The sequence below is a fragment of the Stegostoma tigrinum genome, chromosome 7 (genome assembly GCF_030684315.1).
Source record: "Stegostoma tigrinum isolate sSteTig4 chromosome 7, sSteTig4.hap1, whole genome shotgun sequence".
Taxonomy (NCBI): Eukaryota; Metazoa; Chordata; class Chondrichthyes; order Orectolobiformes; family Stegostomatidae; genus Stegostoma; species Stegostoma tigrinum.
Window position 1 is genome coordinate 52,759,621 of NC_081360.1, and position 18,318 is coordinate 52,777,938.

The 18,318-nt window shown below is 41.7% G+C and overlaps 1 protein-coding gene across 1 annotated transcript in view; it reads right to left on the reverse strand.

The window, feature by feature from the left end:
* The window catches only part of kalrna (kalirin RhoGEF kinase a), a 693,809-nt gene that overhangs the window by 181,177 nt on the left and 494,314 nt on the right, over nucleotides 1–18,318 (reverse strand). Inside the window, exon 34 of the mRNA XM_059647272.1 lies at nucleotides 12,671–12,917. Coding sequence (XP_059503255.1) covers nucleotides 12,671–12,917 — 247 coding nt within the window. The remainder of the gene's footprint in view (nucleotides 1–12,670; nucleotides 12,918–18,318) is intronic.

Sequence of the window (18,318 nt, forward strand, 5' to 3'; positions counted from 1 at the left end):
AACTGTTTATTACTTTTCTGAGGACATTTTCTGAAGAAGGGTCTAGGCCTGAAACGTCAGCCTTCCTGCTCCTCCGATGCTGCTTGGCCTGCTGTGTTCATTCAGCTTGACACCTTGTTACCTCAGATTCTCCAGCATCTGCAGTTTCTACTATCTCTATTACTTTCATCTTCGTTTTTAACTGGACACTCTCCCTTTATAATTTTGTATGTTTATGTCATTTGTGCTTAGTGTCATGTTTCTTCTATTTTTCTTGGAGTTAGCATATCATGAAAATTGTTCTTCCGTTCCAAATCTTTTTAAAACTGTATTGTATCATATTGCGTACATGATAATTGGTTTGTGTCTGAAACTTGCATTAGTCACTCTCTTTGGTGGAGTTTTAATGATGAAATGTGTAAGAACAAATGCATTGAGTGCTGAAAACAACAAGGATGGTGTGAAAGTTACCAAACCTTATTATTTCCTTTGATTAAATGTGTATTATGTTCCGATCTATGTTTACTTTCATAAGTACTTTCAAAAAATTACATTTGAGATTTCCAATATTCACTTTGATAGTTCAAGCCATCCACCATGCTCGTAAGTTTTAATATACAAATTTCAATGAGTTAAATAGGTTCGAAATCAGTGTCCTGAAGAAACCATGGGAACAAAATACTCGTCAACCAAAATGAAGTTGAAAAAGGGCAAATCTGCTCTTATTTGATAAGCATTCGATCATTCTATCCAGGCTGTTAATCCAGAGACCCAGCTAGTGTTCTGGGGACAACAAAAAGTGTGAAGCTGGATGAACACAGCAGGCCAAGCAGCATCTCAGGAGCACAAAAGCTGATGTTTCAGGCCTAGACCCTTCATCGGGGTCTAGGCCTGAAACATCAGCTTTTGTGCTCCTGAGATGCTGCTTGGCCTGCTGTGTTCATCCAGCTTCACACTTTGTTATCTTGGATTCTCCAGCATCTGCAGTTCCCATTATCACTAATGTTCTGGGGACACAGGTTCAAATTCTGCCAGTGCAGATAGTGGCATTTGAATTGAATGAAAATCTGGAATTAAAAGTGAATGATGACCACAAATCCATTGCCAATTGTCTAAAAAAAACCCATCTGATTCTCTAATGTCTTTTAGAGAAAGAAACTGCCATCCTTCCCTGGTTTGTCCTACATATGACTCCAGACCCACAGCTATGTGGTTGACTATGAACTGCCCTCTGGGCAACTGGGGATGGGCAATGAAGGTTAATGAATGAACGACCAATAGAAAATTCATTCTACTCAACCAAAAAGTGAAGATTTTCTGAGAAATTCCTTTAGAACTTCAGTCACAATAAACTACTTTACATTAATATCAGTTCACATTTGTGGGGATTTAAATTGATTTTAGGAAACTTTGCTATGAGAAATGGGCAGTTCAGTTATCAATGTACAGAATCCAAGACAACCAAGATATAGATATATATTTATATTTAAATAAAATTAGATTGTGGACAGATCTTAAAAAAAACTATAAAACACAATGGAAAATAATGAACCTTGGAAGGAACCGAGGGTGAAAAATGCTAAAAGTATGAACATTGATCATAATTTGCCTTTACTTCAAGCTTTTATTTCTTGTTTTTTGACCTTGGATTCACAGTAATCCTTCTGTGAACTAGAAACAGAAGTGGTAACATCCAAGAAGGTATATCCAATCCACATTCATAATAAAAGCAGCAGAAGGTACTTTTTGTACAATGCATATTCTGCAGCAAGGTTATGATGACCTAAAAAGAAAAAAAAGTGTCCCCAATAATAGTCAGGACAAAAATAACAGATGGCCATTGCTACATGGCTAGTGAAAACTAGGGCATTATTCCTCCTGATAAAGTAGGACACCTGGATAACGTTGCAAATGATCACTGATACTCATAAATTAAGTTATTCTAGGTACACACTTCTGTGTCAAATTAAGAAAACAGCAGGATCTTCACATGGACAGAAACAAGTCACAAGTCACATTTGTCAAGATGATAAAATCATGAACAAAATCTAATTTTAACCCAGAGGAGTAATGGATGATCTTCTCCAATTTAATATCTTCATAAGCATTGTTTGCCAAAGCACCTCTTATTTACAACTTTTCCTCGACATGTCTATGCAAAATTCTTCATTAAATCCTGATGACTTTCTTTATTTAAATTCCCTCATTTCCTTAACTTTCCTTTTCTAAAGAACTTATTGTTAAGTGTGTTTACTACTGCAAATGACATTAATAATACCCAGCAAGACTGGTGTTTACCCTAATTAAGCTGAAGATAAGTACAGTCCTTCCCGCTTAACTGTTGCAGAAGCATTCAGATAACATCTTTAACATAGTAAACATCTTTAAAGCACTTCACAGGGGAAAAAAGACAGAAAAGAATACAAATAGACCCTGAGTACAATTGCTGAAGGAGATAAATTAAAGAAAATAAACAAAGATTGACAGAAAGAGATGAAGAATAGTTTTTTTTAAAAGTTCTTCTGGTCAATGTTTCTAGGTTGGCAGCTGAGATGCTAAAGCCGCTACAGAAGATGATCAGGGATACATAATAGATCAGGACAGCAAGAAAGATAGTCCAGCTAAAACATTTGTATGGCAAAGATTACAGAGGTGAGACAAGGCTGTAGTGGAGGAAGCTAAGATTATTACATTCAATGGAGGTCAGCAACGACAAGGAGACAGTAGAGGAATTTTGCCTGGAGTTTTAAACATGTCCATATTTATGTAGAATTTAATTCAGGAGATCAACACACAGGAATTGGAAATGTGCAGACATGCTGCAAGGTTTGAATTAAGGTTTCAGCAATGATGAAGCTGAAGTAAGTTCAGAGTTGGGTGATAGTATGGAGATGGAGTTGGCAATGAATAAGATGTGGAATTGAACATTCAGCTCTAGGTCACTTCAAATGCTGAATTTGTACGCCATAAGCAAATAGCTAAGATTTGGAGATAAAGTGCCGGGTGGAGGAGGCGGGGGATTGTCCATGGAGGGCTGTTTTGATCACCTTTGATCCTCCCATGACTCAGCCCTGAAGTACTCAATCCATGTACTGATATGCAGTGGTATATTTCAGATTACACCCTTTGCTTCTGTTGAGTTCAGTAACATCTGCCAGGGCAATGTTTGGAGACCTGTAATAGGCTTCAACTTCCCCGAATACGGGAGGGAACAAATGATCACATTTTGAACACATAATATGTCCAGCATGGCGCTGCTGGTAAGTGCAATTGTATGGATGAAATGAAAGACCAGAATGAGATTTAGCCACAATCACACAACTTTCTGACACTTGTTACTCAGGCTCACAAAAGAGAGGGAAAAGTCACTTAATGTAGCATCAGAGGGAAATTTCAAAACAATTAGATAAAAGACTTGCATTTATATAAAACATCCTTAACCTCAGAACATCCCCAAATGCTTTGCAGTCAATAAAGTACTTATGAATTTAGCCACTGCTGTAGGAAACATGGCAGCCAGTTTATGAACAGCAAACTTCAACCACTGCAATGAGGTAACGATCAAATAATGATCAGAGATAATGGGAACAGCAGATGCCAGAGAACCAAGATAACAAAGCGTGAAGCTGGATGAACACAGCAGGCCAATCAGCATCTTAGGAGCACAAAAGCTGACGTTTCGGACCTCTCTGATGAAGGGTCTAGGCCTGAAACGTCAGCTAACTCCCAATATCATTAAGCCTGCTTCACTTTGCACTGCCTACTTCCTTACTTGGAATACCTCCCTATTTGCACCAATAGTAATAGCTGTTCCGTCTACTTTCATGATAATAAAATGTGAGGCTGGATGAACACAGCAGGCCAAGCAGCATCTCAGGAGCACAAAAGCTGACGTTTTGGGCCTAGACCCTTCATCAGAGAGGGGGATGGGGAGAGGGAACTGGAATAAATAGGGAGAGAGGGGGAGGCGGACCGAAGATGGAGAGAAAAGAAGATAGGTGGAGAGAGTATAGGTGGGGAGGTAGGGAGGGGATAGGTCAGTCCAGGGAAGACGGACAGGTCAAGGAGGTGGGATGAGGTTAGTAGGTAGATGGGGGTGCGGCTTGGGGTGGGAGGAAGGGATGGGTGAGAGGAAGAACAGGTTGGGGAGGTAGAGACAGGTTGGACTGGTTTTGGGATGCAGTGGGTGGAGGGGAAGAGCTGGGCTGGTTGTGTGGTGCAGTGGGGGGAGGGGACGAACTGGGCTGGTTTAGGGATGCGGTGGGGGAAGGGGAGATTTTGAAACTGGTGAAGTCCACATTGATACCATTAGGCTGCAAGGTTCCCAGGCGGAATATGAGTTGCTGTTCCTGCAACCTTTGGGTGGCATCATTGTGGCACTGCAGGAGGCCCATGATGGACATGTCATCTAAAGAATGGGAGGGGGAGTGGAAATGGTTTGCGACTGGGAGGTGCAGTTGTGTGCTCCCCCATCCACTTTCATGCTGACTTTGACAGCCCCAAGCAGATGACTTGCAGTGTCCAAGCCTCCGGAATAGTATTAGAGGCTACCCTTGGCTCACAATGCCAGGACTTGCTGAATGAAGGCTATCCTCCTTGACTTGACTGAGGCTGACTGACAACCACGACAAGATCTCTGGGTTTTTGTCTACGCTAAACATTCAAATTACATTGCTGATGTGATGTCAGGAATGTAGGTTGCATATTCCAAAGACTAGCGGATTATACCAAACAATATGTTCCATTGGCTATCAGTGTTCACTAGAGAGGATTCAAGAAGCATCCCGAAATAGCTGTAAATCAGGAATTGAAAGGGAGGAAAGAACTCACAAAAATTACAATTACCAGAAACGTAGAACTGAATAAATTGTTGGAACTGAGAGTTGACAAGCCCCCAGGTTCTGTTGAATTTCATCCTAGGGTCTGAGCAGAGGAAACTAGTAAGCTTGCTGGCGGATTGGTTTAAATTTTCCAAAACTCATTAGATTCAGGGAAGGTTTCATCAAATTGGAAAATAGCTAATAAAACTCCTTTACTCAAAAATGGAGGGATGCAGAAAGTAGGAAACTTCTGGCCAGTTAGTTTAACATCTGTCATAGAGAAAATGTTAGAAGCTATCATTAAAGACATTATAGCTGGGTATTTGGATAAGTTCAAGTTAATCAGGCAGAGCTAACTTGGTTTTGTCAAAGGGAAGTCATGTTTAACAAATTTATTGAAGTTCTTTGAAGAAGTAACTTGTGCTGTAGATAAAGGGAACAAGAAGATTTCCAGAAGGCATTCGATAAGGTGCCACATCAAAAGGTATTGTTGGAAAAAGCTCATAAGGGGTAACATATTGGAATGAATAGAAATTGCCTGGCTAACAGGGAAATGGGTCTTTTTCAGGCTGTCAGGATATCAAGAGCCACGGGGTCAGTGCTGGGTCTTCAACTGCTTACAATTTATATAAAGGATTTGGATAAAGGAAGCAAAGGTATGGTTGCTAACTTTGCTAATGAAATAAAGATAGGTATGAAAGTGATCAGACATAATGGGAACTGCAGATGCTGGAGGATCCAAGATAACAAAGCGTGAAGCTGGATGAACACAGCAGGCCAAGCAGCATCTCAGGAGCACAAAAGCTGATGTTTCAGGCCTACACCCTTCATCAGAGAGGGGGATGGGAAGAGGGAACTGGAATAAATAGGGAGAGAGGGGGAGGCGGACCGAAGATGGATAGAGGAGAAGATAGGTGGAGAGGAGAGTATAGGTGGGGAGGGGATAGGTTAGTTCGGAGAGGAGGAAGGTGATGTGACTGTGCTACCTGGTTTGTTTCAGGACATGGTCGAGCAGTTTCAAGGCTGAAGAGATTACAAGAGAGTTGCAGCGGGAGAGAGATTCCCTGAGGTTGGTCCGGGTGAAGGGTCTAGGCCCGAAACGTCAGCTTTTGTGCTCCTGAGATGCTGCTTGGCCTGCTGTGTTCATCCAGCTTCACACTTTGTTATCTAGGTATGAAAGTGAGTTGTGAAGAGGACATAAAGAACCTACAAAGGGTCAAGATAGGATGAGTCAGTGCAAAGATTTGGACACGGAATTGAATGAAAGTGTAGGGAGGCAATGCTTCAGTTGTACAGTGCATTGGTGGGATCACACCTGGAGTACTGTGTATGGTACAAGTCACCATACTGAAGGAAGGGTACTAATGCATTGGAAGCAGTTCAAAAACATTTAAATGATTAACACCTGGAATAAGCAGACTCCCATATGGGGAAAGGCTAGATAGGCTAGGCCTGTGTTCTCTGGAACTTAGAAGAGTCAAAGGTGACTTAATTGAAACATAAGATCCTGAGGGGATTTCATGGGATGGACATAGGTTGTTTCCTCTTGTGGGAGAATCTAAAACTTGGGGGTCATAATTTAAAGACAAGGAGTTACCCATTTAAAACAGAGATGAGGAAACATTCTCTCAGAGAGGTGAGAGTCTTTGGAATTCCCTTGTTCAAAAGGAAGTGGATGTAAAATCTTTAAATATTTTTAAGGCAGAGGTAAACAGATTCTTGATCACCAAGGGGTTGAAGGATTACTGAGGTTATGCTCACACATACTCCTGAGTATAAGTAAGAATATAAAGTTGAGATTAAAATCAGATCCGCTATGATCTTATGAATGGTGGAGAAGGCTTGAAGGGCTGAGTGGCCTAATCTTATTCCCTGTTTGTATGTTCAAAACAAGCAAGGTACTAACCATACCCAATCAGCCATATTTGCAAACCTCACAGCACAAGTGTCTAACGTTAGATGTGATTCTGCAATTGGACAACATTTGCTAGATGATCTTGAGTATGTGATGAATTATGCTGGCAACCAATCTAGGATTGTCAGTCAGGCTCACATATGGCTTGCTTACGTGTATTGAAAGATATATATAATATATATAAATAATCACAGGGCCTGATTCTTTGCAGTCGGATACTTTGCAGTGAACCTGTTTCAAATCAACAAAACAGATGTTAGCCATTCACTCACTGGATTCTCAGATTGATGCCCTGACCATTCAAAGTCAACCTACCTGGTTTAAAAGTTTAAACAAAGCCTGGTTGTTAACTGTCATTCAGCATCAATGGGTTGATTCTCCATGGCAACACCTCTACTAATTAGCATCCACTTGGCAAAGCAATCAGTACTTTCCTCTGACACAGTAGAAATATTGATTTTCCCCTTGAATTTGTTTTGTACAGAAATGTCCTAATGAATTAAAGATGTACAGCCTTGACAAATGTGTTTTTCGGCTATACGTGGTATGATATACTTAATAAGCTGTCTTTTATACAGTGGCGTTTTGAAATGATTTTGATCTGAAGAGATATGAGACCATTTAATTGACAAATGTTGTGAAATTGAAAATGTCTTCAGCACATATGAGCACATTACCCACTAGATAAAGTGTTAATTTTGCATTGAACAGTGTTGATATTCAGATTTTATTGTTCTCATTTCATTGATTGCCAATCATTCATCTTTTCAACCTTTGAAACAGTGCAACAGTTGGATGAGTCACATGATTGGCTACTTCATGAACATCTCGAAGACCTCCAAATATTATTAGATGGTTCATAATTTTTGTCTATAGTGTACACTGCATGAATAGGCATGGGGTATATGGAGAAGGCATAATGGGGAGCATGGAAGGGGCATAGCGGAGGTTGTGGAGGCAGGAAAATTCTGAGAAATATGGGTAGTAAGTGCAGGGTGAGGACTGGGGTGACTAACAGCCTTCCATTTCTACCTTTGCCCTATTTCAGGGAGTAACAGCCCTCAATCTCACTTACCATTCTACCCACCCCTCCAAGTGAAAATCGTATGTCTAGGCACTGCTGGTTCACAGGCAGGATCATGATATCGGGAAACAGTCAAATTTACAGGATAATAAAATGCGAGGCTGGATGAACACAGCAGGCCGAGCAGCATCTCAGGAGCACAAAAGCTGACGTTTCGGGCCTAGACCCTTCATCAATTTACAACTTGTTTCTCAAAAGCGAAAGTCCAGCCATTAACTGTCTCACTTCTGCTGTAACTCTATGATAGTTTCATTTAATCCTGGTCATTAGCGATACGTTCAAAATAACAACCATGCACTATGGTGGAAATTTAAAGTGCTCAGCTGTGTTTTTCTGATTGTGCACCATAATTATAGACAACACATTTCGAGCAGTAGTGGTTAAAATAGTCTATCAAATTCTACTTGGAACGCCTGTTTCTGTTACAAGCAGGGTTAGGATGTCATTCAGAAGTTTTATATATGGGGGGGATGATTTTTGTCTGTCTATTTCTCAGTTTATGCTGTAAGTTAAGTTGGTAGACAAATTATAAAGTACAAAGAAATCTCAGCAATCAATCATCAAAACTCTGCCGAACACAACTTTTGTCAATGCTTCAAAATGATCAGCCTGCATTCCAGTCTGAAACAAACTTCTTTCAGTTTTTAAAAATCATATTCAATGCTGGTTTTAGGAACCACTTACATTAATCATGCCATTTCAGTGGGACTTTAAAGAAATGACTGAAGGTTACTGGAAAGCATGCAAATCTGTTCGTATTAAAAGAAAGGCAAAAGTTTAAATGATCTCCTCCCCATGAAATGTTTTGGTTGCTGCAATACTCACTCTCTCCCACCCCACAGTGACCTCCTGGCTGAGATCGACAGTGTATATTCTCAGTCCTTGCAACTGCTGAGTTGGTGTGAGCATAACCTCCTGTCATTACATGAATATTGTGAAAGTGGCTCCAGTCTCCTATTACAGTCAGTATGCATACATGCCCACTCTGTGATCTGTATGAAAACACATTCAATGTACTTCAACACAATACAATATTATCCAAATACTTCTCCTGACCGAAATGGTTGTTTCTTGAAAGTCCTCTGGTAGCTGACCCTTAAAGCTAAGATATTGGCCCAGGAATTCAATTACATTCACCAGCTTACATTTTTCATTTCATAGATAGAACTGTAGAAGCTGATTTCTTTGTGATCTATTCCAATGCTCTCCCATTGTTTGTAGGAGTTTCTTCAGGTTAAGAGGGAAAGAAAGGAAAGAGAATGGGAACAGGCTTATCCAGATGCAAACTATTCACTCAAAATTCTGAATCTACATCAATGACATGTTTTCAAATTAAGTCAGAAGCTGAAAACAATTACAACGATTTCAGCTGCGATCTTATTTTTCAATAGCTTACATACATTTAGGATTACCGTTTTTACCTGACTGTACGTGTCTTACTGCTTTCATGTATTATCTTACTAGAAAAGACGATAAATTTTAGACCTATTGCCTCACTTCTGTATCAGCAGAGCAGGTATAGAAGATAGAAGGGAATTCCATTCCGCCAGTCAGCCACTCACTTTAACCCCGGGATTCTGCTTTCATTGCAATGGAAATGCTGTTCATTTTTGAAAATGCTCTTAGAGATTAGGTGGTGACATTTATCATCAACTTCCTATTTAAATCCCTTCGGTCTAGTCCCTACCATTCTCCCAGACAAAATCAGTTCTAGCTAAAGTAATGAATGAAACCAACGGTGTTCTATCTTTCCTCATCCTCACTGTAGTATTGATCATGGTTCACCAGATAGTTCTCTATAAAGATAACAAAGTGTAGAGCTGGATGAACACAGCAGGCCAAGCAGCAGCTTAGGAACAGAAAAGCTGACGTTTTGGGCCCAGACCCTTCATCAGAAATGGGGGAGGGGAGAGGGTTCTGAAATAAATAGGGAGCCCTGGGGGGGGGGGGGGGGGCTCCCACAGTTACCGAGAATACACCTCCTCCCACCCACCTTCCTGCAAAAATGCCATCCACTATTCCCAATTCCTTCGCCTCCGCTGAATATGCTCTCAGGATGAGGCATTCCACTCCCATACATCTCAGATGTCCTCATTTTTCAAGGACCACAACCTGCCCCCGCAGTGTCGAGAACGCCCTCGACCATGTCTCCCGCATTTCCCGCAACTCATCCCTCACACCCCGTCCCCACAATAACCACCAAAACACCCCTCCTCCTCATGTACCACCCACCAACCTCTGAATCAAATGCATCATCCTCTGACACTTCCGCCATCTACAATCCGACCCCACCACCCAAGACATTTTTCCATCCCCACCCTTGTCTGCTTTTTGAAGGGACTACTCTCTCCATGACTCCCCTGTTCGCTCCACACTCCCCTCAACCCCACCACACCCGGCACCTTCCCCTGCAACCGCAGGAAGTGCTACACCTGCCCCTACACCTCCTCCCTCACCCCCATCCCAGGCCCCAAGAAGACTTTCCACATCAAGCAGATGTTCACCTGCACATCTGCCAAAGTGGTATACTGTATCCATTGTACCCGGTGTGGCTTCCTCTACATTGGGGAAACCAAGCGGAGGCTTGGGGACTGCTTTGCAGTACACCTCCGCTCGGTTCGCAATAAACAACTGCACCTCCCAGTCGCAAACCATTTCACCTCCCCCTCCCATTCCTTAGACAACATGTCCATCATGGGCCTCCTGCAGTGCCACAACGATGCCACCCGCAGGTTGCAGGAACAGCAACTCATATTCCACTTGGGAAACCTGCAGCCCAATGGTATCAATGTGGATTTCACCAGCTTCAAAATCTCCCCTTCCCCCACCGCATCCCAAAACCAGCCCAGCTCGTCCCCGCCTCCCTAACCTGCTCTTTCTCTCACCTATCCCTTCCTCCTACCTCAAGCTGCAACCCCGTTTTCTTCCTACTAGCCTCATCCCACCCACTTGACCTATCCATCCTCCCCAGACGGACCTATCCCCTCCCTACCTACACGCACCTTTACTGGCTCCATCCCTGCCTCTTTAACTTGTCTATCTCCTCTTCGCCTATCTTCTCCTCTGTCCATCTTCGATCCACCTCCCCCTCTATCCCTATTTATTTCAGAACCCTCTCCCCATCCCCCTTTTCTGACGAAGGGTCTAGGCCCGAAACGTCAGCTTTTGTGCTCTTAAGATGCTGCTTGGCCTGCTGTGTTCATCCAGCCCCACACTTTGTTATCTCGGATTCTCCAGCATCTTCAGTTCCTATTATCTCTAGTTCTCTATAAGACTGTCCTTGCTCAAGATGCCCAATTCAGATGCATCTAAAGATAACTGAAAAATGTTTCCTCATCCCATCCCCATCACCTCAGTGTTCAATCAGCTACACAAAATGGATGTTCTGTAACTTAAAAGCTTTAAATTTTAAAACACTGAATTTTGACATTGCTCCATGGTTTGCCTGCATATCACCCCATTCCTCTCTGCAGCCCGAATTCTACAGTCTCTTCCAGTTACATGCTATTCCCAAATCTCACTGTTTCTCTGACATCGGTTTTATGTACAGGCCCATTTGCTTTTGGTACTTGGGCAGCCATTTGTTCTTTACTTTCTGGACATTCTTCCAGTTACCTTATTTCTTTGGCTAAGAAGTGAATCGCTTCTCAATCTCTTTCCCCCTTCTGATGGACAATAGTAGTGAAACTAGTAGTGCACTATTTACTGCTGTTAACTTGACTCCAGGTTAGGATGTCGGGGGCATGGACTGAGCTGTACAATAGCAGTATTAAGATTTAACTAAATGTCACATCATGGAGGCAAGACCCCATTGCAATTTATAAGCAGGCCATTGATTGTCTAATTGTGATTCTTCAGGTATACATGCGGTCTCTTCCTGTATGTTGTGACTTTGATTCTTGAATGATTCAATTAAAATGATAAATCAATGCAATTTGTATTTAACAAGTGCTATTTTCATGACCACCATACATTCCAAAGCACTTTACAGTTGAGCCATTGAGTCATATAGAGTTTATAGAGTCATACGGCACAGATCCTTTGATCCAACCAGTCCATGCTGAACATAATCCCAAACTAAGCTCATCCCAACTGGCCCATATCTCCCCAAACCTTTCCTAAACATGTATCAAACCAAATGTCTTGTAATTGTACCCGCATGCAAAACTTCATCAGGAAGATCATTCTACACATGAACCACCCTCTGTGTAAAAAAAAACGCTTCTTATGTCTTCTTTAAAATCTCTCTCCTCTCACCTTAAAAAAAAATTGCTCCCTAGTCTTGTAATATAATCATTGTTGTAACGTTGGAAAGATGACAGCCAATGTGTGGACCATGCGTTCTCACTGTGAACCATGTAATAATCACCACATAATCTGTTCTGGTGATTTTGATTGAGGGATTAGCTCTGGCCAGAACACTTTAGGATAACTTCTCACTTCTTCTTCAAAACAGTAATGTGGAATTTTATTAATGCCTATCTCAGAGAATATAGGAGGTCTCAGTTTAACATCTTCTCCGAGAGGAAGCACCTCCAACAATGCTTCAGTACTGCACTGAATTCAATCAGGATCTTTGTGCTCAAGCACAGGACTAGAATTTAAACCAGCACCCTGTGACTCAGAGGAAAGGATGCACACAATTGAGCTCTCATCAAATCAGTTTAATTTCAAGCTGCTTCTACTGTCATTTAATTAGTGAGACCTTTCTTCAACCCATTATTATTATTTTAATGAAGGATTGTTTTATTGCAGTAATATAAAAGAAAATCCTTCATGTGATCTTAAACTGGATTATTGTTAAGCGAGTCAAAACTGTCGTCATTACTCCAGGTCCCAGGGTAAAGAAAGCATTTAAAAAGCCGCATTTACCTTTTCCAGATGGGAAGAAACACTCCATTTCCACGCTGCTGCGGGAGTGAGATATGCAGAGTGTACTGCTGGGAACCAAACCTTCCAGAGGAGGGCTTCTTTCTGTTGTACGTACTAAGCACCAGCCAGGCCTTTCACTGGGTCTCTCCAGTAGCTCAACAGTTTGTCCTGTTTGGATACTGAGTTCACTGCTGTTGCTTGCCAAGAAATCTTGCAGCACCACTGTCAATTCACAACCTCCAGAAAGCTGTTGGGAAAGGATATTGGAAAAAAAAACTGTTTTAAGACACTGTAAGCGTTTGAAAGGAGATAATATAATTCAGTGTGATAAATGCTTGGAATAAAGGATGACCTCTTTTAAGATTGCAAGTTTTCCATTACATATTTTTTTCAGAACACTTCTAATGAAATTGAGCAATGTTGTCCTTTGTCCGACCCAATGCTTAAGGACTGAAACATTAACTCAAAACTCTGATCTCAGTCCAGATGTCAAATTTATTTACAATCCTACCAGAGACCTGTAAGTTTTCTTTTAAAGTTGACAGAAAGTGTGGGACCCAAGTACTCAGTGAGAGAGTGGAGCCACAAGATTTCAAAGTTTTAAACAAATAATAATAAACATTGCTATAAAGTCACCATAGTCCTGCTCTCTCCTTGGAAAGAGATGGCTGGTGGCGGCTTTATCTGTCTGAGGCATTGGTGACCCGCGGGCTATGGCCAAGGTAGGGAAAGCAGGGCCCTCATGGTAACTTCAGCCCAGGTGGGAACTGAACTCCTCCCCCACCTTCATGCAGTTGCCGTCACTCTGCACTGCAAACCAGCCATCCAGTCAACTGAGCTATCCAACCCCCAAGAAAACTGTCTCATCATTCAAAACTTAGTTGGAAACTTGGACTTTGTCCTCTCAATGCACATTCTCCCCATGTCAGTTTATGCATTCTCCTAGTGTCGGTGTGGGTTTCCTCTGAGATCTCCACTTTCCTTCCACAATCCAAAGACGTGCAGGTTAGATGTATTGGCCATGCTAAATTGCCCATTGTGTTCAGGGATGTGCAGGCTAAGTGGGTTAGCCATGGGAAATTCAGCAGGACGGGTCTGGGTGGGATGCTCTTCAGAGGCTTCGTCAGTGTGGACTGTTGGGCCGAATGACCTGTTTCCACACTGTAGGGGCTCTTTGGTATGGAATACAGAAATACCTCATTCCCTTTCCACAGCATTTTCCCATGCAACTGCAGGAGATGCAATCCTTTATCCTTCATCTCCACCCATCTGTCGAAGTCCCCAAACACTTTTTCCAGGTGAAGCAGCGATTTTTCTACACTTCTTTCAATCTGGTCAATTGTATTTGCTGTTCAAATGTAATCTCTTCTGCATCTGGGAGATTAGATATGCAGACTGGGCGACTGCATTATGACCCAACTTCCAGCTGTCTTCGATTTGAATATGCCATTGTACTCTCATGTTCACATTTCTACCCTAGTCCTTTTACAGTATTCTAGAATTAGAGGAGTCATTCCTTATTTTCCATTTAGGCACTTTTAAGAGCCTTCAGAACTTGAGAGCATGAACCCTGTCCTCCATTTTAATTGCTTCCGATGATATTCCCTGATACAAATATGGCAACCTCCAATAGCTTTCTAAACCCAGATTATGGACCATAAGCTGCATTGAACTGATAAAGGTCGATTTTAAAAATTGCACCAAGTGAGGTTGCAAGATTCAGTTTGAATATTGACAAGGCTATATGCAGAGTAGAAAAATCCCATTTAGAGTTTCAAGATTGTGATTCAGAGGACTTTTTCTAAGATCCAAATAACACAGAGCTTACTTAAATGAACAATTACGAAATCCTTGGCCTAGCTTGTCACACAAACCACAGACTGTGAAGATCCACAACAACTCCATTGGATCCTTGCAGCAACATACAACAACTTACTGGAATGGTTATAAAGGCTGAGATCCAGATGGACCAGTTCCAGGCCTTAAACCATTTTGAAAATGGCCTTTCGGGGGATTTTAAATCTTGCAAGATCATTGACATATGAAGGGGTTGGACCCACTTGTATTTGAGCATTTCCTCTCCTCACTGATAGTTGAAATCTGGCATAAATATGCCACAGATGTGCATGGCCTCATAGGAATGTTTGTTTGATACAAAAACAATTGGTGCCCATTAGAATGCCCAGGTGAGGTGGGGCAGGGAAGGTGGGGGCGGGAGGGGGGGGTGGAAAGGCAGGCAGAGACTTTTGGGAAAAAGGATATTCAAAGCTACCCCTCCCCAGATGCACAGTAGAGTGTCAAATGCAATTTTCTGGAGGGAAGTGAAACAGAGCAGACCTTTCATCCGAGGCGAACCTGTGACGAGTGACAGTGCAACTTTGGTGAAGTAGATAATGGAACTCCGAAATTCTTTCAGCTTAATTAAAAGGTTTGAGGCCTGAACAAAACCTCACATTCATAGACTTCCATAAAAAGGGGAGGATAATGTCATTGGAATATTAATTGAGAGGTCCAGCTTACTGGGTCTGAAGACATGGGTTCAAGCCTCATCACAACAGCTAATGGAATTTAAAAAACAATTAGTAAATCGAGAATATAAAGCTGGTATCGATACGAAGGAATATAAATCCATCTGCTCCATTTATTTACATTAGGTAAAGAAACTGCCATCTTTATCTGGTCTGGCCATAATGAAACTTTAGGCCCACGATAATGTGATTGCTTCCAGCCATTCCATTGAAGGGCAATTTTGGGGTTGTAATATGTGCTAGCCTGGCCAGTGATGCCTAGACTCAATGAAAAGAATAGAAAATGTTGCAGATCTATTACATTCATGCCACAATCATTTAAATACTCTTCAAAATATTCTGCAATGTTCATCACCCACCTTGACTCCTAGTGCAAGAATGCTTCAAACTTAAAATTCTTATTCCATGTTCAATCTTTCTATGGCTTGGCCCCTCCTGTCACCATAACCTTCCCCAGGCTCACAACTGCTCCCTCCTCTCCAAGGCTCCCCAACCAAGAATCTTGTGTTCCTTCAGTTCTGGAATTGTGTGCATCACTAATTTCTTTCACTGCACCATTAGGAAAGTGGGAGGAAGGTCACTGATGAAGCGGCTGACAATGGTTGGACCTATGACACTACCCTGAGGAACTCCAGCAGAGATACCCCGGGGCTGAGATGGCTGACCTCCAACAACCCCTCCAAGTCTAAGTTGGATTTTTTGTGTACAGGGCACATCTGAGCAATGTTCCACATTGTTGGGTGGATGGCATTACTGTAACTGTACTGAAACAACTTGGCTAGGGGAGTGGCAAGTTCTAGAGCACAAGTTTTCAATATTATTGCCAGAACATTGCCACAACCTTCGCATTATCCAGTGCCTTCAAATCATTTCTAGATATCACAAAGAGAGAATTGAATTGGCTGAAGACGGAATTGACAGAAGATCTGCAATACTGGAGGCCTTTGCAGAAACAGACCAGTAAGGAAGTCAGAGATTATTGTGAATGGACAGGAATGTGGAAGTGAGGACACAAATACATAAACCATAATCTTACTGAATGGTGAAGCAGGCTTGAGGGCCTGAATAGCTCCCATTTTGTACGGGTGTTCAAGGACAGAGGTTGATAGTGAGGGTATGTGGGGCCAAAGGAGGCTGGGGGTGGCATGGATATAGGTTGGGGAATTGGTTGAAGGAGGGGAGTGCATGGGGAGTGCGTGGGGAGTGCGGGCTGGAAAGCTGGTTTTTGGTTTCTACTTTGTCTTGAAGCTGCTGCAAAGTGCCAAAGCACCCAGAAGCCCATCTCAAAAACTGGCAGCCCCTGTGGCTGCCTCCCATCCTGTTCCAGAGGCAGAGGGCGTAACTCCCACTCTCACCCGGTCATTTGGAATGAAAATATGAAGATCAGGGGCATGGATTTCCAGCTCTGCTGTGTAGATCTGGACATCCCCCTGACTGCGTATCCCCAACCTGGGAGCAAACACTCAGGTTGAAATGTCAATTTGATTCTTTAATTCCCAACACACAGCACCAGGAGTTGAAAGAGAATGTTCAAATCCATCAGGCAGATTAGCATCCAGAAACCCTTACACTCTTGGACAGGGCGATCAGGAAAAAAAAAGATGCAGCAATTTTAAGTTTTAAAACTGGAGGTCTAATGTAACAGCATTTACAAAGAAATTCTTAAAAAACTCGACAGTGCCAGTGCTTGCCATGGTAGTCTCTCATCAACATGAATTTAGAAAGAGGGTACACTTTCCACCCAAGATGGGTGAAAGCAGGGGGAAAATATCCAAATATATTTAGCACAGGAACTAAAGAAATTGATTGAAAACAAGAGCAAAATCAAAAACATGGTAATGTATCTATTTAATAATAAGACAGCAGAATATATTTTAAAATTTATGGAAATTGATATACTTGCTACATGGTGAAGACTGTATCAAAGGAATACAAATGTTGCCCAATTTTATTTACTTTACAATGTGGTGTGGTGCTGGGATGGGAATGTGAATGCCCTGCCATTATGTTAGGAGATGGTTTGGATTAATATAGTTCATATAGTTTTGGATGGTCCCCACCACATGAAAAATATAACGTCATCTTACTTCCAGCATCATTTGCCCAATTTTCCAGTGATAAACTTTTCAAATATAGCAAAATATATAGCCAGTCAGTCATTTACATGTTGCAGGGTTTCATCCATAATAAGCTATTATATTATTGCTAATATTTTGGACGCTGTGAATGATCGCCCTGTATTTATATTGTAAAAGAACAATAACATAGTACAACTACTTCTCCATGCAATACAGAAGCCTTTGCTTGGCAAGTTCTTCTTTTTCCTCTTCTCTTTGATGAGCCATACCAATAAAATCGCAACAACAATTGTCTCTTTTCACCATTATACATTGTCAGTAATTATTTCAAATTGAATTGTGGCAAAACGCATTGAACATTGAGGAAATTGGAGCACAGTGATCAGCCATACTTCCCCTCCCAGGCAGTCAAGCAACAATTAAAATGGACTCGGCCCATTGAAAAGTACCATTTAAAAGAAGATAGGGATTTTGTTTTGGGGGTGGGGGGGAAGCGGATTCTGGTGCGGATGATTTGCATCAAATTTGAAGTGGTAATTTTTTTAAAACTCTAATTACTGCACTACCCCCATCTTAAAGCGAATGGTATGTAGAATGAAATCCAAGTTGTAGTCGCACATCTTCCAGATGCATGCTAGTGTGGGATTACATCACTATTGCATGCTGAGCATATTTTGAAAGGATGTTGTTAATGATCACTTCTAAATCATTTTCTTGTACACCTTCCCAACGATGATCCCATTTTAATTACCCATTGCACTGTGCCTTATCTTACACTTATCCAAATTAAAATCCAGCTGTCTGAAGAAGTCCTTTCTACACAGTTTCCTCCCACAAAGTACTGTGCTTCTCAGCAGATGTAAAACACCAATCTAACTAGGAGTGGCTGCACAATCAATTACAAAATGAGTTCAGTAAAATGTGTGTGTAAGCAAACTGAGGGAACACACAATATAATGCAAAGAAGTGTGAAATACTGCATACATCCTGTGAAATAGGTGCCCTGACATGGAAGCCAGAAGGGTTTAGACCCGAAACGTCA